We start from the raw sequence: 20594 nt of genomic DNA, 5'->3' as shown, positions 1-20594 counted from the left end.
TGCAAAAGTCATGCATCAAACATTGCCTAAAAGTTTTACTTAGTTAACTAGGAGTTTTTACTTTCTCTTACTACTTTTTACATGGTTGTTTTTCTCACAAATGTTTTCGTTTTCTTTAATGTTTTTGTTTTTTAAAGTAAGAGAAAGTTTATTTCTTGTTCACTTGAAATAAAATTGCAGACCACTTTTTTTGCATTTAATAAATATGTACAGTAAATTTTTTGGTCACTGCTACAGTTACATGCTGGAATGACAAATCTTATAGGGTCAACCACAGATTTTTACAGGTAAACAAGCCACATTTAATTTGTATTTAAATTTAAAACACAACTCGGATGCAAACCCAAAATTGAAAAGGAACACCTTCGCTTTATTTGAAGTTCGAAGAACTTCGAAAATAAGACAATAATTAATTTATAAGCCACAAGCCTCATGTTTCAATGTTTAAATTAATAAATAAATGCTTAAATTAATGACAGAATGTAAACAATCGTTTACCAACTATGAAAAACTATTAAGAAGACCGATGTGAGTTGAATTACATAGGTTTTCTATCGGGTAGGAAGAGGCTCTCTTATGGCCTAGGTCCTACGTCTTAAGGAACCCTCTTAAGTACATTGATAAAAAAAATATGAAAATTGACATCATTATTTCGACAAAATGAACAAACAAAAGCGATGGATCAAAATTAACTTACAGTAATGACGCCTAGAAAAGGGAAGATTTGCACAAAAATGAATACAGGACCCACCCAACTCTGCTACTTCCTTTTTTTGTTTGGAAAAAATCCCTCTTTGATAAATCGAAAAAAGAAATCCTTCAACGGGACATCTCAAAGTCGTAACCAACACGTAAAATACGTGTGCAGTAATAAAAGAATAAAATTTTCAGTTCAGAATCTGGGTTAAATAGTAATTACCGCCACTTCATTGGACTCTTTTAAAATAGGATGTTACTAGTAGCCTAATGGATGGAAAAGATAATGATGGTGGTAGCGGATCAAGAACGTCTGGTTGGGAGAAGATGAATCTACTAACAAGGCGGATGGTCCGGGGGGGACAAAATGAATTCAAAAGTATTGATAATTTGACGACAGCTCAATCGATACTAATGACTGGAAATCTATTGATTTACAATATTATGGATGAGATGATTCTGATTGCAAAGCATTAGGATTAAATGCAACAATTGAGTCACGCCTAATCATTAAAATATCGTAATCCATGTATTTGTAATGCAGAAAAAATTGAGAAGAACATTAGGTTTCATTAGGTAGTCTGGAACTATCTTCGGAAAGATTAAACAACTCAGACAAGAAATATTGAGCATCAAATCAAGTCGGAACCATTGTCAAATATGAAAAATTACTAGAAGTTAGGCTGATTTTCTAGGGGTATCTTCAAATGATGTGAAGAATTTTTCAAATGAGAAATAAATGTTCGACGCCATTAATTGCGCAGACAAAGATGTTTTAAAGATATTAAAGTCGCAGACACTAGGATTCTGAATGATCAGGTGGTGGTTCAAAAATTAGGTAAAGAAAAAAATTCATAATTAAATGCACTATTTCTGCTAATAGTATATTTAATTATTAACAGAATAATTTCCATTGTTTTATCGCAAATTTATGCCAATCCCTCCTATCTGAATGTTTTTACATAAAAATAATTTTACATAAGTGATTTTCTTGGTTTAATTTTCGGAGACTTTCCTTCAAGGTACACAGCAAAATGTACAAAATTACCTTTTTTACGCAAAGTAAAGGTACATCTTACTTCATAAAAGAACGAAGGAGTTCCCATTAATTTCCTTTTGCATCCGAGAGTTACAGAGTGATTCAGATAACTTATCCAACTCCTTTAACTTTTAAACTGGTATGAAATATTGTTTTTCTTATTGTGACAATATTCGCTTTCAATGACACATCATCCAGTTTATTTTAAGCGCATTTAAGATTTAATATGAAATTAAGGGAATACCTGGACCTAAACAAACTGACGGAATCATAATAATTTGTTTTAATTATTTTCATTGAGAATTCTAATTATTGAGCGAGTGGAGAAAAAGTAGTTTTTCCTTCGTGTCTTTACTAATCCTGCAATCAGTTTATTAAAAGGACAAGAAAAAAACTGTAAATAACGATTTCTATTACCTTTCGCAAAATTCTGATTGCTGGCTTTTTTTATCTTTCGTTTCTCTAATACGACTGGGAATAAACTTTTATTGTTTTTTTTTTTCTTTTATGCTTCTAAGACATTATTGGAAAAAAATATTATCTTAGCTGAAGTAAAAACGTTAAACGGAAAGAGTTGTTTTCATTGGAAAATTTTGTTTCAAAGCAACATTCCAACCTGTGGGAAAGTTAAAGGATGGGGTACAGTTATCAGAATAATTGATACTTACACATTAAAATGTTGAAAAAAAAGTATATATATATATATATATATAAATGAAAATTGATATCAGCTTCATCACAGCGAGATTAACCAAAAAAAAAATTACTAATGTAAAAATACATGATTACTAGAAAATATAAAAATTAAAAATTTGTTTAGATAAAAACTCACCAGAATGAATTTTTGGATATAATAATTTTATCCTCCGTAACTCAGAATACAGAACAGAGTCACCACAATTAAATTTATAATATTAGAAATAAGTAAGGAATTTTATTAGTGAGCCACACACCAACTTAACCTTACTGCAATATTATATTACTGTAACCTTCTAAACAGCGGGTATAAACAAAAACAATTATAAAAAAAAATGTACCAAAAGCAGCATTTAAAAAAATGAAATCAAATGAAATAAAAATACAAAATCAATAAATGAAGGCAAAGATGTGGCTTGGTACTGCCCGACGTTTGTTTAAACAAAAAATTGATTCAGGAAACAGTACTTTAAAAAGAAAGACACATTCTGGGCGGCCATTATGTGACGATCGTTGATGAAGGTTTTCGGGAGTACAAATACTGCTGCTCTTGCTGCAGAACCGACAGTGTCTTTAAAAAACGGTTATCTAAACATACAATTTCAAGATGTTATATGACAGTGGCGCGTAAAATTACTCATCAACAGCCGGCCATCTCAATGCAACTGCTAACTTACCTTAAAAAAAGTATTAACTCAGAAATTAATGAGGTAGAAGTTCTTTCTCATTCTGCTTACAGTCCAGATCTCGCACCTTTACACTAGCACCTATTTATGAGCCGACCCATGGCTCATTTTTTGCAGGGTAAAAATGTTTAGAGGGAAAGCAGTTTTAATTGAATTCTTTAGCACTAAAGAACTTGTTGTTACCCAAGAGATATCAGAATTATTGGCAAAAGAAGGGCTGAAGTGGATTATTACTTTCAACCATAAGGTGTATATTTTTTTTAGGCTCAATAAAGTAAAAGCCAAAAACCCTACTGACTTGCTGTACCCAATACGTAGACAGCCCCACATTATCCTGATTTGGTCAATTGCATACAAGTTTTAGTTTTGTTCTAGCAAGAAACGCTCAGCCATACAACTTCCTTCCCATTGTCCGGACATAACTCTATCGGACTACTGTAAAATTTGATTTTGTTTGAAAAGCAATAACTTTTTATTTTTATCCAGCCCATCATAGCTTTACCTTTACTGCAAATACCGCCTGAGTTTTGACAGGCGGGGACACTGATTGTTCCTTCCAAACTTTACTCAGTAATTTTAACCCATCCATACAAATTTAAACATGTGTTTTATAGGATCTGCAATAGATCTACGCAGGTTTGGCCTAAGGCGATGATGTTTATTTCTAATCTGCAACTTCTACAAAAACCGCTTAAGCGGAGTTCGACAAAGATGTTACAGCCTTTGGCCTCCAAATAAACGAGGAAAAAGTCCAGTACGAGATGACCATAAGGAAAAAAAAATCTATGATTAATTCCAAGTCAGTCATAATAGCATTAAGAGCGAGAGATCTAAAACATTTATGGTTCTCCCTCACAGCCAAAGGTAAGGTGATCCAAGATATGAAAAGCAGGATTTTGGCCAGAAATAAATGTCTGGGTGCATTTAGAGAGACTTTCAGAAATAAGAACATTTCCAGGCAGGCCAAATTTACAAAGTCCTGAAAAGCATTTTTGTCCCAATATAAAATATGGCTCAACGATAAAAGAATGATACTGAGCTACAGCATCCAAAATAAAGCTGGAAAGGCTGCGATGCAGAGACAACTCCTTACTATGGGAGAAAGCATATGAACGATATTCTGTTGGTACAAGACCAAGGAGTAAACCGTTGCTGAGATGCTTAGAAAATGTAGAGGCCGACCTTAGGACTTAAAAAGGATACTAAAGTTTTTAAAAATCAAGTTAACATTCGCTTCTACGAACGAGTAAAAGGCAATAAGAGAGCACTAGAATTTCTGGCCGAATTCTCATGAGATAGGTATCTTAATGGTAGATATAATGATAGCTATCATAATAGTAGGTATGATAGATACCATAATGGTAGGATTGCGGACAAAATTCCTTGTATAAAGTTGGCTTAAAGAGAAATTTTGAGAAAAAAGACCTATTTTGTAGAGCAATTATTGACTCTACGAACTTATCTTGAATGTTACCTAGCTTGTTAGAATTTTATTCAAAATTAGCGGCCCAGTGTTTTCACTATCTAGTTTTTATGTTCTTATGCAGTAAGAGGAGGTTGGTGTGTGAATTTATAATTTGTGAATATATAAATTGATTGGTATTAAATAGTAGCTAAGAGTTCCGAGCCTGAATATTTTCTTAACAGGCACTTTAGTTACATTTTAGATTCATTTTTAATCCCAAGAGCTTATACATCTTAGAACATTGCATTATAAAATTTCTTCAATAATATTTGAATTAAAAGTTTGCACAAACCTTCTTTATTTCGGCCTTTCTTTTTAGAGTTATCCTTCTCCTAAAACACAATTGAATAGACTTTAGTGCAGGCTTGAAATGTTAGGAACTGAATGTTCTAGGTCACTAAGGTTGAGATGGAGCTAACTGCTAGTGCCTGGCCAACTTTAATATTATGTCTAGCAAGTACGCAGAAGTAATAATAATTTAATCTTACCTTTTTACTAATTTTAAGACTGGAATTGAGATCTTCAATGTGCGAATTCTCTGGCGACTTAGACTGGGCGTCAAGTGGCGAATCATGCGATTGTGTTGGCGAAGGCGAATTCCTTCCGCTTACCTTTTTGCTTTTCCTCCAGCTCTAAAACATTTTAAAAAACCATTTAAAAAAAAATAATAATAAACAAATAGAGGAATATTTACAATATATTGACTTACCGCAGTTTATGTAATGAAACTAACTTGAAAAAATTAGAATTCATAATGAAAAATAGATAAATATCTGAGTTGCAGTACTTTTCAGTGCATTGTCTATCTCTAGACAATGTTCTCTCGTCGCACACAACATTGTCACTCGGCAGTGAACTGTAAGAAGTGCTTAAAAAAAGAAAATCTTAAAACAAGTTGCACAAAAATTACGGATCCTTGCTGTGAGTCGAATGTACAATCTCTCAGCTAGGATCATGGTCATCAACCAAATATCAAATTGAAATTTGCATAAACCACTTCCTCGAACAGGGTACCTCCTCAAAACGAATATTTCCGGTGAAACCTAAATTGAATATCTTTTTAGAAAAGATAAGGGGAAGTAAAAAGGGCCGGGACGCACATGTTGGGCGCTGGAATTAAAAGAGCAGACTTATTGGCAAAAAAAAAAAAAAAAATACCTCCAGTGGAAAAAGAACGTTAGTGCAAAATCACTTGATAAATTCTTACCGCAAATCAAAATAAAGTTACTGTGAACAGATACAATTTAATATTAAAAGTAATCTTGGGGCATTTCGTGAATTCTTTGTTATTTATTCATAATGATGATGAATTCTTCATTATTTATTATGTACATCAATTTTTATTGATGTACATTATAAACACAGAACATTGTGTTACTAAGAACTTGTAACAGATATGCACCTAATTTGTAATGAAAACTGCATCGTACTACTATTATTCCTACCTACTACTATGGAATGCTATCATTATGAAGGAAAAAATAAATATAGACAAAATCTTTACCACTTTTTCATCGAAGAAGGTGGAGTCCTCGGTACGCTGTTGGCCTAATAGTCGATCTGTTTCTAAATCTGTGTCCGCTTCATCTGCATAAACATATACAAAGTATAGAAACTGACCAATTTATTGTCAGATCAGCATGGTAGAACCTAAAAGAAATATCAAACTTAAAGAACAGTGTAAAATTAAAATGGGCTCATTTTGACTTACCTTCATCGCCACTGTGCATTGCACCTCCTGCGTTACATCGCCGTCTAAAATCAGTGAATAGAGCAGATTAGACAAATACAGAGACACCAAATTCGTTCACTGCACATCTCTCACACACACACATTAATTAAAAAAAATAAGAAAAATTACCAGTTGTAAAGGAGATTATAAATAATTGATCTACAATATATGTAGGAAATTTTATGTAAGAAAGAAGTCTTTACCAATCACAACCTTTAAGAGTCCCAAATGTCAAATTGTTGAATAAAAACAAAAAAGTAAAGTAACGTTCATTTTTTCAGGCAGGTTTAGTGTTAGGTTTATACTTAAATCGTATCCACAAAATATATGTTCCACAGGGCTTGTTTTGAACTATGAAAACTTAAGCTGCAACTTTCTCCTAAAGTAATTCATCGTTAGAATATATATATAAATTATATATAATATAAACTGCTGGAAAAAAGTATTGCATAAAATTTCAAAATGTTTTATTTTTAAAATAATACATTTGTTATTGTTTTTTTTTATGGATTCATTGTAAATAAACTCTAACCCAATGGAGAACAAGATAAAACCAATTCGTTTGTTTTCATAACGAATAATCTGTTCAAAACTTGGGAACACAAATCATCTCTGAGCATCATTTCGTTACCTCTGTGTAATTTCTCTCTCTTACAAAGTTTTCTTTAGTATTTTTGCTATTAGTTTTTTTTGTTAAGACTGTTTTAATTTTTTCACAACATTAAATGCCTTGTCAAGGGTATTATTCTGAAGAAATAACGGTTTGTGTGGTAACAATGCGCAAAGATGGGAATCAGTAGTCAATTATTGTTCAGAGACTACGAATGAACCAATCCACTGTTTCAAAAATTTTAATGTGCTACAGGAAGACTGGGAGATACTCGCGAAGACCTGCCACGGGCCGTCCCAGGAGTACAACTCAGACAGATGAGAGATTTATTCATCTAAATCTGTTAAGGAACAGGTCCGTCACTAGCAATCAATTACTCACTTGATCGCTGATGTCCGTAATATCCATATTTCAAGTAGGACAGTTGGACGGAAGCTAAATGAAGCAAACTTGGCTTCCAGGATACCCGCTACTGGCCCTCTTCTCACCAGAGCACTTAAAGTTGCCAGGCTGCATTATTCAAGAGAACACGTCAATTGGACAATAGAGGATTGGAGACGTGTTTTATTCACAAATGAGTCGAGATTCACCCCACATTCTCTAGATGGAAGGTTGAGAGTTTGTAGGCGACAAGGCCTCCAAATGCAGTGGCTAACATTTCTCCAAGAATGGCTTTTGGTGGAGGTGGTGTTATGGTTTGGGGAGGCATTAGTTTTGACGGTAGTACAGACTTACACATCGTGGAAAATGGGACGCTAAATACACGGAGTTACCGTGAATAGGTTCTTCAGCGATATGATGTGCCAATCTATGAAAGAGTCGGTGCTGATTTTTTATTAATGCAGTTCAATGTCAGATGTCACACTGCTCGAGTTGTCCTTGAGTACCTACAGGATGTTCGGATTCGTCGTTCGGTTTCTCTACGGAGAAGTCCAGACCTAAATCCAATCGAGGATCTTTGGGACACAATTGGAAGACGTCTCGGACTTCGTCTGATTGCCCCTAACGCTCTCAGTGAGCTAGTACAGCAATTATTGAAGAATGGAATGAGATTTCCCAAGAGATTATCCAAAATCTAATCGCTACAATGCCAAGGAGGCTTGCTGCAGTTATCAGAGCAAGAGGAGGAGTCACTAAATACTGATGAAATAAATAAAAATAAACATAGTGATAATAAATAAGAACCATTTTAATTTTGAATTTTACAGATGTTTTTTAGCTTTATTTTTTATTTAGTGCAATAAAACCAGGTTTTTCTTGCATTTTTGGTTGTTGTTCTTTTTTTCCTTTGGATTAGAGTTCAACAACCTGAATCCATACAAAAATATATTTTAACTCCAAATTATAATATTGTAACGAAGTTGACCTGGGCAGAGAAGAAAGGCCTAGATTGTTCTAGGGGTTGAGCGACCAAAATCGGTAACAGGCCACCACTGTGTAAACAAAAGGGCCGGTCTCTACCTGAGGAGAAAAGAAAGGCCTAGATTGTTCTAGGGGTTAAGCGACCAAAGTCGGTAACAGGCCACCACTGTGTAGACAAAAGGACGGTCTCTACCTGAACTAGAAAGGAAAGGGCTAGATTGTTCAAGGAGTTTAGTGACCGTAGCCTGTAACGGACCTGTGTAAAAGCCAGCTAAGAAAAAGGCCCCAGTTGGGGTGGTGGCAGTATGTGTTTTCCAGCCAATGAGCGGCAGGTGGGAGCAAGACAGGAGGAGTTGGAGTGTGACAGAAGGTTGGAGGAGGGCGGCCCCAGTTGGAGTGGTGGCAGCATGTGTTTTCCACAGCCAGTGAGCGGCCGGTGGGCGTGAGCAGACGGAGTTGGGCAGTCGCAGTTAAAGGGAGGCAGACACAGCACAGCTGAAGAAGTGAGTTTTTAGACAGAGTTTTTAGTCAAGTTTTGAGTTAGTCTTTGAGAGACAGTTTTGGAGAGACTTTGGAAGGAACAGTTTGAGAGAGTCAGTGTTGCGGAGTGCTTCAGTGTTAGCCAGTTGGGCAGTTAGTCAGTTAGTGAGTAGAGCTGTGTTAGTGCAGCTGAGACTAGTGCAATTCGGTGCAGTGTGGACCAGTGGTCAATCGGGGAACAGTTTTGTGGCGTTATGTAGTGAGTAAGTAACAGAAAACTGTTGTGACTGTTGTAAATGGTAACTGTAATGAATAGCGTTAGTTGCTAGTAAATGTTAATGTGAGTAAAGGTAATGTGTTAATAAATCAGGTTATTACTTACAACTTTAGCGAGTTTTATTATTTAATCAAACCCACATATAAAATAACTAGTGGCAGGCATTAGTTGTGTTGTTAAAGTTTTTAGTAAAAGGACAAAAACTTTACAATATTTTGAAATTTTATGCAATACTTTTGTCCAGAAGTTTATATTTTGTATATATATATATATATACATATATATACAAATATATATCTTATATATATATATAAGATTTCATTAATAGTTTTAGAAGGGGCCTCACACATTTGGGGCTAACTCCTCCAAAATAAGATGCATATTCTCAAGACCCCCCAAATCCACATCTACATGAAAGTTTAAATCGAATTACATTCCCCCATTCATGAAAATCGGTTCACACCTTTTGGCGCTACGTTATTTGCAAAAAAGGTAACAACAAGAAAAATTTCTGAAACGTGTTTTTGCCCATTTTAGGCAATGTTTTCTGAGTATTTCCGTGAAAAAATTTAGACAAAAAATACTGCTCTCTCTTACCTAGGAATCCAAATAGGACTGGTCTCAATTTGAGGCTGTGCAGGTTCGTGTGGTGGAGACCTTATTGGAAGCGTCTTCGTCCGTTGCAATGTCAGCCGGATATCCTTGAGTGCGGCTTCAACGGCCGGATCACCAAGTGCGGCTGTTGGACTTTGCGGTGCAGGTGGAGGAGGAGTACCGCCGTCTGAGAAGATGCCAAAAAATAAATTATGGTTTGAGAATTTACATTATTTTCTCTTACTAGGATTACTCTTTAGCATTACTTTACAGTAAAGATGTACATGGTTCTTACACATGTAAGAGCTTATATGCCTTATTCTTACATATATGCCATTATTTCAAAGAACAAAAGTTATCGCCAAAAATACAACGTCAAGACAAAGCGCCCCCCACCCTACACTCCCGAAATCATAGTCTCAATGTCATACATTCTTCAGAGACATCCTTCTGAAAAAAAAAGTGTTATAAATATAGTAATTTGTTTTTTCAAAAATATTAAAACAACAAAAAAATATTTTTAATAAAGTTGTAATTTCTCTCAAATTTGTTCCTCAAGGTTGCAATACTTGCAATGTTTTTGACTATATTGAAAGCAGAACTGTAAATTGTTCTGAAGGAGTACTTAAGCTGAAATCTTAACACAGTAGTTCCATTGAAACATTCCTCAAGAATAAAGAACTGTCATTGCAGCAATCACACCAGAGCCTCTCAGAGCAATTGTTACTAACCTGAAGAATTTCAACCCTATCTACTACACCTATAAAATGAAGGAAGATAAAAAATTTAGGTCAGATATCAGATACCTTCATCAAACTACATATGTCCACTGACTCAATAAACTGGGGTTCCAGGTGAGAAATGTGAGATCGCCATCCACCCTGCAACTAAGGCAAAACTTCAGCTGTTTTTGTGGATTTTGTGCCGTCCTCTAACAACAAAGAGCTCTTCATTCAAAGTGCAGCATTTACTTCATTGCAAGATCAAGATTGAGAAACCGCGCAAACATTCAGTATTGGTCCAGTGCCCGCACAGACAACATCACAACTACACAAAGGCGTACTGTAATCTGTGCATGAAATATGCAGGAGCACACTTCTTCAGCGATTATTAGAAAAATCGAGACATATGTACCTAAGAACTCTGAACTCTGGTTCTGAGGATCACAAACAACTCCTGCTTCTTAATTTGAAGTAATCATTATCACTAAAAAACAAAAGTGAAGGTACAGGTCATTTTTTACCAACATAGATTATTCGCTATTAAACTTTCAACTGCGAACAGTACTTAACAAGCGACTTAAAAATCAGAACAAGAAAAATTCTGAAAATTAAAAAAAAAAAAATTTTTAATTTAATACTAAGCATCAACACCGAAATTGTACTGGAAGAAAGTCATTCAAATCAAGTATTTTTCCGAATAACCTGGAAAAGTTTCCAAAAGTGAAAGATTGTGCAATAAGAGGAGATCTGGACCTCCTCGAGAGAATTCCATACTAATTTTTTACAAAATTGGTGAAGCAATTTTCGAGAAAATGGCAAAAAGCTGATAAATCTCTGCATTTTAAGATATTCTGTTAACACACACACACTAAGACGGAGAAATAGAGAAACCGTGCGCTTAAAACAGTTTTTTGTATTCACTTCAAAACATGTATCTCCAGTGGGAACGCCATTGCTAAGATGAGAAATATTCGAAATATTTTCTGTCACTAGTGGTAAAAGAAATAATTTAATAATTTTGTATTAATTTACTTACTTAATGGATCCAATGAGTGTAGATCTATATCAGGCGACATAGCCCTTGGAGTGCAGACTTTCTCTTCAGTTGGTTCGTTAGTGATCGCAACTGCTGAAGTCGGATGTTGTTTAATATTTCTTTCAATGATCTCACGTTCGATCTCACTGATCTGACGTTTCATCAATAAGACCTAAAATCCAACTCAAACTCACTGCACAGATTCCTATTTTAACCTCAGGAGGTTTAATCAAGCTTTCAAATTTGTAACTTTATTTTTAAAAATTCAATTCTTAAATTTAGGGATTATGGAGGTCAGCAAGTCAAACGTCTCAGCTCATAATACTACACTTGTAAGTTTGCTATTTGAAAGTTGACTTAAAGGCACACTGAAGCATCCACTTTGTTGCCCGGTGTGGAATGGTATATGAATAGCACCCCCAGCTTGGCCAAGCCTCTAATCAACTTGTCTGGATAAATTTCATTTATAAAAACTATCGAGACCTCCTGCCCAAACTTTAGTTTGAGAAACACAGCCAAGGAGCTAAAAACACTCTTCTGAGGTTCTGAAGTAGACAAGATAATTCAAAGTGAATGCTTACCGTCGGATTATTATTTTCCGTATCGGACGCATGACCCGAAGAAAGGCCATCCTCTAACACTGGCATACTTCTCGGTGGTGGTAGGGTAGCAGTTGTGGGTACATTACTTGCATTCACGTCAGCCAATAAGAGCGATGAGCCTTCTGAATCACAATTTGAATCACAGTCAGTAGTTTCCGGTGACAGGGTGAAATTCCGACTGTGACCCACTGTATGACCAACCTCAGTCTCCAGATCTTCCGTCGAACCCACAACACTTCCGCCAAGCTCCTACTCCAAGAACAAAAAAAATCTGCCGTGAGAAACAACTGAAAAAATTCAGATCACATTCAAGCGTTTGACAACCCTCAATAGTATGTTTAGTCCAGCTTGGCCATGTCCCTCAAACAGGTTGATTTATTAGTTGTGATCAGAATTGGATAGTGGGTTCACACTGCTCTGGCTTAGTTTATGGTTACAAATTGTGTGAAAGAATGAAAACAATACATTCCCAGGTTGTAACAGCCCATAAATATGTTTAGCCCACTTCAATAACCGTTCCTGTACTCGAATGAGTTTATTATTTCTCGTACTGTACAGGGCTATTGAACGTGGTCAAGCGTTTCGTTTAAGAATTAATACCACACTTGCAGAATGAGATACTCTTTGAAAGAGTATTTATTCTGATTTTACTAAATTTTTCAACTGGTTTACTTCATTAATTAGTGGTTATTAGTTAATGAGCAATGAATAACAATTTATACCACATACCTTCACAATTTCTACAGCTCATAAAATTTATTGATGTAAGAAAAGTACCTGCAAATTAAATATTTCTTTCGATTCTGATAATTTAGGCGGTGTAGCAAAAGCTTGGTCATCCTCGGTCGCCTTGGCTAATCTGAGACCCACATAAGCGTTGCCAGAACTATTACGCCTTCGTAACTCGTACTCAAGGTCCTGAAAAGCAAGACTCATAGCTAAAAACACACATCTTGTGAAAGAAAACATTCACAGTTTTGACAACGCGTCACCATAAAACCGTGAAATATATACAAATTAGGGCATTTAGAGACATGCTCAGTAAAGCAGCAACTTCGATCAGGTCTGCTAGAATTCTTCAAACTCAAGATAAATTATAAAGCCACAAATTCGAATTCGGATTAATATAATGTAGGTTCTAGAATCTCATAATTTAATAAACTAGGACAACTTCAAGGCATGTTCACCATAAGGGGAAATAAAATAGCAAATTTTATTTAGAGATTTTGGAGTCTCTGCATGTAACGAAACTCAATACTTACACTCACAACATTTGGTAGTAACCAAAAAAGTTGGATCGGAATGTATTCTCCCAAGAATCCTAATTTTGTAGGGTCTTCTTTAGAATCTCTAAGAAAGGCATTGGAGGGTAGAGGTTTGTTGGACCCAGGGAGAAGAACTACCGGTTCCCATTGATCTTGCTAGACCTTCTCACAGACCATGGAAAAATTGTTTACCCCATGAGTTGAATTATTGACAGCTGCTGGTTGTAAAGCTAAGCACAGCAAGAAAAAGTCGCCAAAGGGCGCTGTAAAAATAAGAGAGCACCAGGGAGGGGTGGGCACAATCTAGGCAAGATATATTTGATCACAGACAGAATAAATAGAAAAATAGAAACAGATAGAAAGAAAAAGAGATAGACCAGTTCCGATCGACTGAATTTGACTAAAACCCTTATTGTCATGAGAAATAGTTTTGTCGCAATGCTAGAATATATGTACCTGAAAATGAGTTAATTTTTCTCCACCTTTGAAGAATTCTTCCAATACTTTTCTGGTCTCGGAGAATTCATACATGTAGTCGTATTGGGGAAGCGCAATCGGCTGAGTAGGCATCTGCGGCGAGGCGAGATGCAGAGGCGACTGTGAACACGAGCGAGATCGGCCTTCAGTTTCGCTAACTACTCGCTGCAATCAAACACACACAGCTGGTCAGTGAAGTTCAGATCTTGACCAGAGAATCTGAGCGAAGCCTTATTTGTCACCCACACACAGTGCACCTTGCAAACTTAATTTAGGCTTTCATCATCTGGCTGAGTACGTTTTAGCTCTATACTCAGGCCAGTCTATCACCGTGGATTGACCTCTTGCGCAGCATTAAGCCTGTGTGTGGCTGAGGCTTAGACCAAGTTGTATCAATCCAATATAATTGACCTGTGGGAATCCTGGACGAGGTGTATAGAACGATGGCGAAGAAAGCAAAGTGACGGCGCTAGGAGGTTGTTTGGGTCCGTATCTTCTAGGCGAACCTTCGTAATCGGCTATAGGCAGTCCGCCGATCACACGGGGTGTTTTTCCATTCATGTCATACTCCGGAGACAATGATTCTCCATCCGACGCTGAGGTAGCAACCTATAACAATGAAACATTCACAATAGTATTAGTATTTAAAAAAAAATGTTTAGTTTAAATAGGTAATGTTCCTAAAACTAGTTGAGTTAAAAATAATTAGTTTCAGTGGTAGCCAGTAAAGTTGATGTACTGCAAATTAGTTTTTTTTTGTCTCCTTCACAATTTTTTCTAGTCTGCTTGCAACAGAAAATATTTTACTGGTTATAAGCTATATATAGTCATGCAGCAATTAATAACTGCAAATTTTCAAGAAAGAGGCTAAAAGAAGGTACGACATTAGAAGTCTGTCAAAACGTATTTACCATTTCTATTTCTAACTATTGGTCAAATAAAAAATCTATAGTTTAAAAATAGTACATAGTATAAGTAGTGCAGGAAATTATTCATTTTTACAATTAAAGAATTCTGAGATATGAGCTGAAGGTGAGTGTGAAACAACACTGTAAGCTAAAACTTTTTCGCAGTTGAATAAAAAAATAATTTTATCCAAATTCAATAAAATAAATAAATGAACCTCAATTATTTAAATACAAACATAATCTTAAAGTAAACAATGACAGTTGTGGTAACACTGGTATCAAATAAATCAACAGTACGGTACTTTCGAAATGAAATATCTAAAAATAAATTAAATAAATCACAATTACACTATGTAAAGAAACGGTTAATTACTAAATACTAACATAAAGAATTGCTCAAATTGTTGATAAACTCACTAACTGACACAAACAGTAGGTTAACTTTTTCTTCGGTGTAATTCACAAAATAAATTATTCAAACCCTATTTTTGAGTGTTTTACTTAACAATTAAAAAGCAATTATACAAACAGATAAATCTTAATATAATACAATATATAATGCATTCATTAGCCTGCAGTTCGTTACTTCTTCGAAAAAAATCATAACCAATGTAATTTTTACTTTTATTTTTGCGCACGATAATGAGGCTAGTTCGAAGGAGGATCTTTGTCATTTCTTTACAGAATGTAAAACTTTGTACTGGTTGAGAAATAAATTCTTACTATGTTATTTTCAAGAGAAGCAGGTTTCTAACTTGGTCCAATTTGAAAAATTATTGTGCTTAGATGGCATCAAAGGAAAAAATATTTGTAAATATACTATTGACGAATTAAGATTAAAATCAATGTTACTGGAGAGCATGTGAACATGTACTAAAAGTTGTCTCTTCTGTACTTTTGAGTTTGAATTATTCTCTGACTTGACATTCATTTCTTCAAAATATCATTTCAATTATTTTCATTTATCACTTCATTTAGTTAAGATGCTGAAGATTTCCATTATATTGTCTAATGAGGTTTCCTCTCCCCATTTGTATTTTTATGTAAATTTCCCTATTTTACAGGATTTCAAAGAACCCAGTACTAATGCATTGTCGAATTAATATTTTGTATAATGTTTATTGTGTGTCAGTTTTGTATTCTCACTCCCTTGCTAAGGTGGTAACTAGAAAGCAATAAAATATATTATTATTTTTGAGCACGATCAGAGGCACAGGAAGGTAACAGCTAGCAAGTGTGAGCAAAAACGAATTAAGAATTTAATGTTGGTCCGCCAAATGTGCTGGCGTCTAATGCAGTTGGCTCTCACGGCTGTTGACAACATATTTTCTGTAAGAATTTGGACAACTCATATACATACAATCTGATTACTAGGGAACGGATTCGTATGTATTTACATATTTTTTTCTAGGCAATTTACAGACGTTTTTCAACTAGAAGTATTCATACTGACACTTTTTAAGCCGTTTGAGTCTACTTTTATTTCACATATTTCCACATATTTGGATGTTATCGCATATCTATACATATTTGATTAAAATAAATAAATATTTCTACATATTTAATCAAAATATGTACATATTTTTTCATATTTTTCATTTTGGGCATATTTTCATAATTGCGAGGTGGTTGACAGGAACTGTGAACCACAGACTGAAGGGCTGTGAATCACAGTGGGTACAATGGTTATTGTAATTTACACAGAATACTGCTAAACAGTGACGGGCACTTGTTAGTTCTTTGAAGTTGTCTGACGTTGTTTGTTCTTTCAGCTCGTTCGTTGAAGTGTCCAATTCATTTTGTTCGGTCACTTAGTGTATTCTTTTTTGGGTGAAATGCCACGAACATCGGCCTCAAACAAACAACTGGTTGCTAAATATCTTCGCGAGTTTCCAGCAGAACTTTTTCGAAGTGATGGAGACATTTTGTACTGCACAGCTTGTGACAAGCGCGTTTCTTGCTCTCAACGTTCCCAAGTCACCCAACATATTGCCACCGGATCGCACATAGAAAATAAAAACAGAAAGAAAGAGAGGACGTCCTATCAAGCCTTCCTTACATCTCCATCATCAAGTAAGTCTACTCTGAGTACAGATCTGTGTCGGGCTTTGGTTAGAGCCGATATCCTTTTCCACAAACTTAAAAATCCTCATTTCAAAGGATTCTTAGAGACCTATATTGGGAAAAAAAATGCCTGATGAGAGCACTCTGGGAAAAACTACCTGGAAGATATCTATAAAGATACACTAACCAAAATTCGAGAACATATCAAAGATGGACCGATTTGGGTGTCAATTGATGAAACCACTGACGTTGAGGGCAGGTATATTGCCAATGCAGTTATTGGAAAACTTGACAGTGATGCTGATGTGGATTCAAAGCCATTCCTTTTGAACTGTGAGGTTCTCGAAAAATGCAATCATTCCACCATTTCACGATTCTTCGATGCCTCAATGCATATCCTATGGCCCAGTGGAGTTTTGAACGAAAAAGTAATGCTGCCCCCAACATGGTCAAGGCTGGGCAATCTATTCAGGTATTTTATCCTAAGATAATTCATGTGACGTGTATTGCTCATGCCTTGCATCGAGTAGCAGAAACTGTCCGATCTTTGTTCAGTGACGTAGATTCCTTAATCTCCTCGGTTAAAAAAGTGTTCTTAAAAGCACCAAGTCGCATTAAAATGCTAAAAGATCTCTATCCAAGACTTGTGCCTTCCACCAGAACCAATATTGACAAGATGGGGTACTTGGCTGGAAGCAGCTCAGTATTACTATGAAAACTACAATAAAATCAAGAAAGTCCTTTCATATCTCGAAGACGAAGCAGTAGCGATAAATACAGCCAAGTCTTTATTCGAGAAACCTAATTTAAGGAATGACCTTGCATTCATTTCTGACAATTGCGTATTTCTTGCACAAGCCATTACCCAACTTGAGTCCCAAAATGTTCGACTGACAGAAAACGTGTCCAACGTTAAAAAAGTCATCGAAAAGGTGGAAGGAATACCTGGGAGTAAGGGAGATCTGATCAGATCAAAACTGGTAGAAGTACTGAGCAAGAACAAAGGGTGGGAGACCATCTACCAGATTTCTGATATTATCAGTGGAACAGAAGTCACCTCAGAACATCGTGTACCCTTTACAACCAACGAGATAACTTCTTTCAGCAAGGCACCTATAACATCTGTAGATGTTGAACGATCTTTTAGTCGTTACAAGTCCATCTTACGCCCAGATCGTCGTCACTTTACGTTCCAACTTTTGAAATTTCATGTGGTTGCAAACAATTTCGAAGAGTGAAGTTTTCAAAATTGAAAATTTAACACATCTTTTTATAAACAGTAAAAATGTTCTTTGTTGTATAAATCATTATAACTTGTAAAAACAAATTATTTTGTTCCTAATAAATTATTATAAATGGTAAAAATGTTCTTTTCTTGTATAAATAATTATAACTTGCCAAAAAAAAAAAAATCCATTTTCATAAAAAAAATTGTCCATTTTACTTAAATATTCCAGAAAATATTTTAAGAAAATCACATATTTTCCACATAATTGACGAAAATAAATGCATATTTTAATTAAATATTTGGCATTTTTAAATACATAAAAATCCGTTCCTTACTGATTACCAATGATACTAACTTTAAAGTAGTGTGCTGGAGGACCAGGATGACAGTTGCGCGAAGGACTAGGAGAGCTGTCCGACACATTCTCGCAAGGCCAAGTTTCCTCAATGTCGTCAAAAACTATGGCACCACTGCCTGCAATGCAAGAACATCAACTTCTTATAATGTAGTAATAGTAGTTGAATTATAATTTAAATTAGAGGAGCAATTACCTTTCTGCAACGAAGATCTTTGGTGATGCAAGGAATGCACTTCAGTAGAAAATATAGTTTCTGTTACCTCGCGACATGTCTGACTTTTCTTCGTGTCTGAATTTCTGTAAATATTGTAAGTATTAGCTATCAAAGCTAATAGAACCTACTGATATGGAATTTAGAAACAAAACAAATTCATCATGTGGTTCTGATGACTCGGCGGAAATTTGGAGTCAGAAATCCAAAAGCGCAAGCATTGTTGATCACGCTGCAGAACTTGCAGTGTCGAAAGCCCTGTTTCGAGGTCATGTTAGACTATTGGAAATTAAGGAGCACCCACAAACTTAGCAAAGGCTAACCGCACACTGCAGACTTTTTAGTTGGCCAAGATTTTGATTGTTATGGATATAATCACTCGCAAGACCTTCGCTTACTCGAACATTGCAACTTAAACGGGACATACTTTTCTTACTAAAATTCTTTTCTTTGTAAACCCGATATAAGATTAGAAGACTGAGTGGATCTATCCCTAAAGCTATGCAGCCGAAGAGGCTCATTAAAGTAAAGTAATGCCCATTTTTTCAAACAGGCCTTATATCCAACTACTAAATTAAGAAGTTTATTATACTGAAAGCCAAGTAGGAAAAAGCTTTGCCTCGTTATAAGATGCTCCAGTAAACATGTATTTTCAAGATAATCTCCTCTGGCCTCAGAAAGTCCAATATCTCATACTGTAGCCAAGCGATTGTCACAGAATCAAACTTACGGGAATACGTTTCCATCTCATTGTGGCACCATCAAAGACACGGAAATGAGCGAAGAGACTTGAGCATGAGAAGAGAAACTTCTTCCCGCAAACAGCGAATAATAAGACCATAACACCAAAACTTCGAGGCCTTACAGTTTCACTTCCAAGCTGTCAGCATGGTTCCCAAAAGCTGCCGACATCATCAATCCATTACTTAAAAAAGTCTCAGCGTTAAAGCATAGAATGACTCGAGGTCTCTAAAAACCCATGTTCAAAACCCTTGTGACTTTCGTTTCATCAGTCGAACTTGAAATTCAAGTACTTTAACAATACGGCGAAAAAAAAACTATGGATTAGATCAGGTCAGTCAGATGCAAGTCTCTCAAAAACAAAAATTAGTGAAAAAATGGTCTTGAGCGAGAGAAGGAACTTCGAGGACGTCATTCATTTAGAACTCACTTCTAAACTTACTCATTTGAATTTTGCTTCTCCCGAACTGACAACCTCTATTTTTTTTTTTTTTTTTTTTTTTTTCGGCGCATCGACATCTTGGTCATTAGCGCAACAACCTCTTATTATTACATCTTACGTTTCATAACTAATTTTTTGGTAATTCTTAAAAACGTTACAAATATGAAGCAGGTAAAAACGGATATTTAGTGTTTTTGCCTCCTGGTGAACAGCATGGAATAGTTGGCCCACAGATAAGTTCAATCAAATTATAGAAACCTACATTTCCAGAAGTAAGCAAAATAAGTAAACAAACCATTTTTGAATTGTAAAGAGAACAACGCACAGACTTCTGCTTAATTCAAATTGATCAATGTACTGGCCTAAAATGTTTAATTTAGATGAAAAGAGATTGCATATTAATAGGTGTTATTGGGGTTTGATCATTACTTATTATTTCTTAGAGCAAGTTCGAATAATATAAAAGTGATAAAAAAAAGTCTTCATTACTCGAAAAACTTCGAATAATGCCCATTACTGCTTCAAGCACTCCAAATAATTGTAAATTACAAAGAAAATATCTAACCTGCTTCGTACTTCCCAAACAGTGTTTGAGTCTTGCGAATTCTTATGCTTCCTTGTGGATGTTTTATCGTCGGTACGAGCTTTGCGGATTGCCTTGCACCTGTTCTGGCTATATAACTCTCGGCCACCGGCGATTTCAATGACTCGGCTGCAATGTTCCAAATATTCCACACAATGTAAACAAAAAAAAAATTAAAATAACGTATCTCTTCTAGTTTTTTTCCTTACAATTCAAAAATGGTTTGCTGCCTCACGTTTTAAGCTTCCTGCAAGAAATGGAGGTCAACATTTTCTATATTATTATTTACTAACAGGAAGCCTTAAGGTGCGAGACCTGTA

The 20594-nt window shown here is 35.4% G+C and overlaps 1 protein-coding gene across 7 annotated transcripts in view; it reads right to left on the bottom strand.

Moving 5' to 3' along the window:
- The window catches only part of LOC141459149 (uncharacterized), a 48782-nt gene that overhangs the window by 21340 nt on the left and 6848 nt on the right, over positions 1-20594 (bottom strand). For 5 of the 7 annotated variants that reach the window (XR_012461390.1, XM_074137823.1, XM_074137826.1 and 2 more), the window contains exons 4-16: positions 20257-20403; positions 18491-18594; positions 18295-18413; positions 14151-14348; positions 13719-13904; positions 12775-12915; positions 11977-12246; positions 11396-11567; positions 9641-9824; positions 6294-6337; positions 6087-6169; positions 5071-5214; positions 4875-4914 (exon numbers count right to left, since the gene is read on the bottom strand). Coding sequence is in view for 6 of the 7 variants with exons in the window: in XM_074137823.1 (XP_073993924.1) it covers positions 4875-4914; positions 5071-5214; positions 6087-6169; positions 6294-6337; positions 9641-9824; positions 11396-11567; positions 11977-12246; positions 12775-12915; positions 13719-13904; positions 14151-14348; positions 18295-18413; positions 18491-18594; positions 20257-20403 (1832 nt within the window). In the remaining variant the exon portion in view is untranslated. The remainder of the gene's footprint in view (positions 1-4874; positions 4915-5070; positions 5215-6086; positions 6170-6293; positions 6338-9640; positions 9825-11395; positions 11568-11976; positions 12247-12774; positions 12916-13718; positions 13905-14150; positions 14349-18294; positions 18414-18490; positions 18595-20256; positions 20404-20594) is intronic. The other 2 variants (XM_074137828.1, XM_074137827.1) reach the window with 2 other exon arrangements.

The sequence above is a fragment of the Rhodnius prolixus genome, unplaced genomic scaffold (genome assembly GCF_049639745.1).
Source record: "Rhodnius prolixus isolate KJV_2025 unplaced genomic scaffold, Rpr scaffold_11, whole genome shotgun sequence".
Lineage (NCBI taxonomy): Eukaryota > Metazoa > Arthropoda > Insecta > Hemiptera > Reduviidae > Rhodnius > Rhodnius prolixus.
This window is presented reverse-complemented; position numbering and strand designations above follow the sequence as displayed.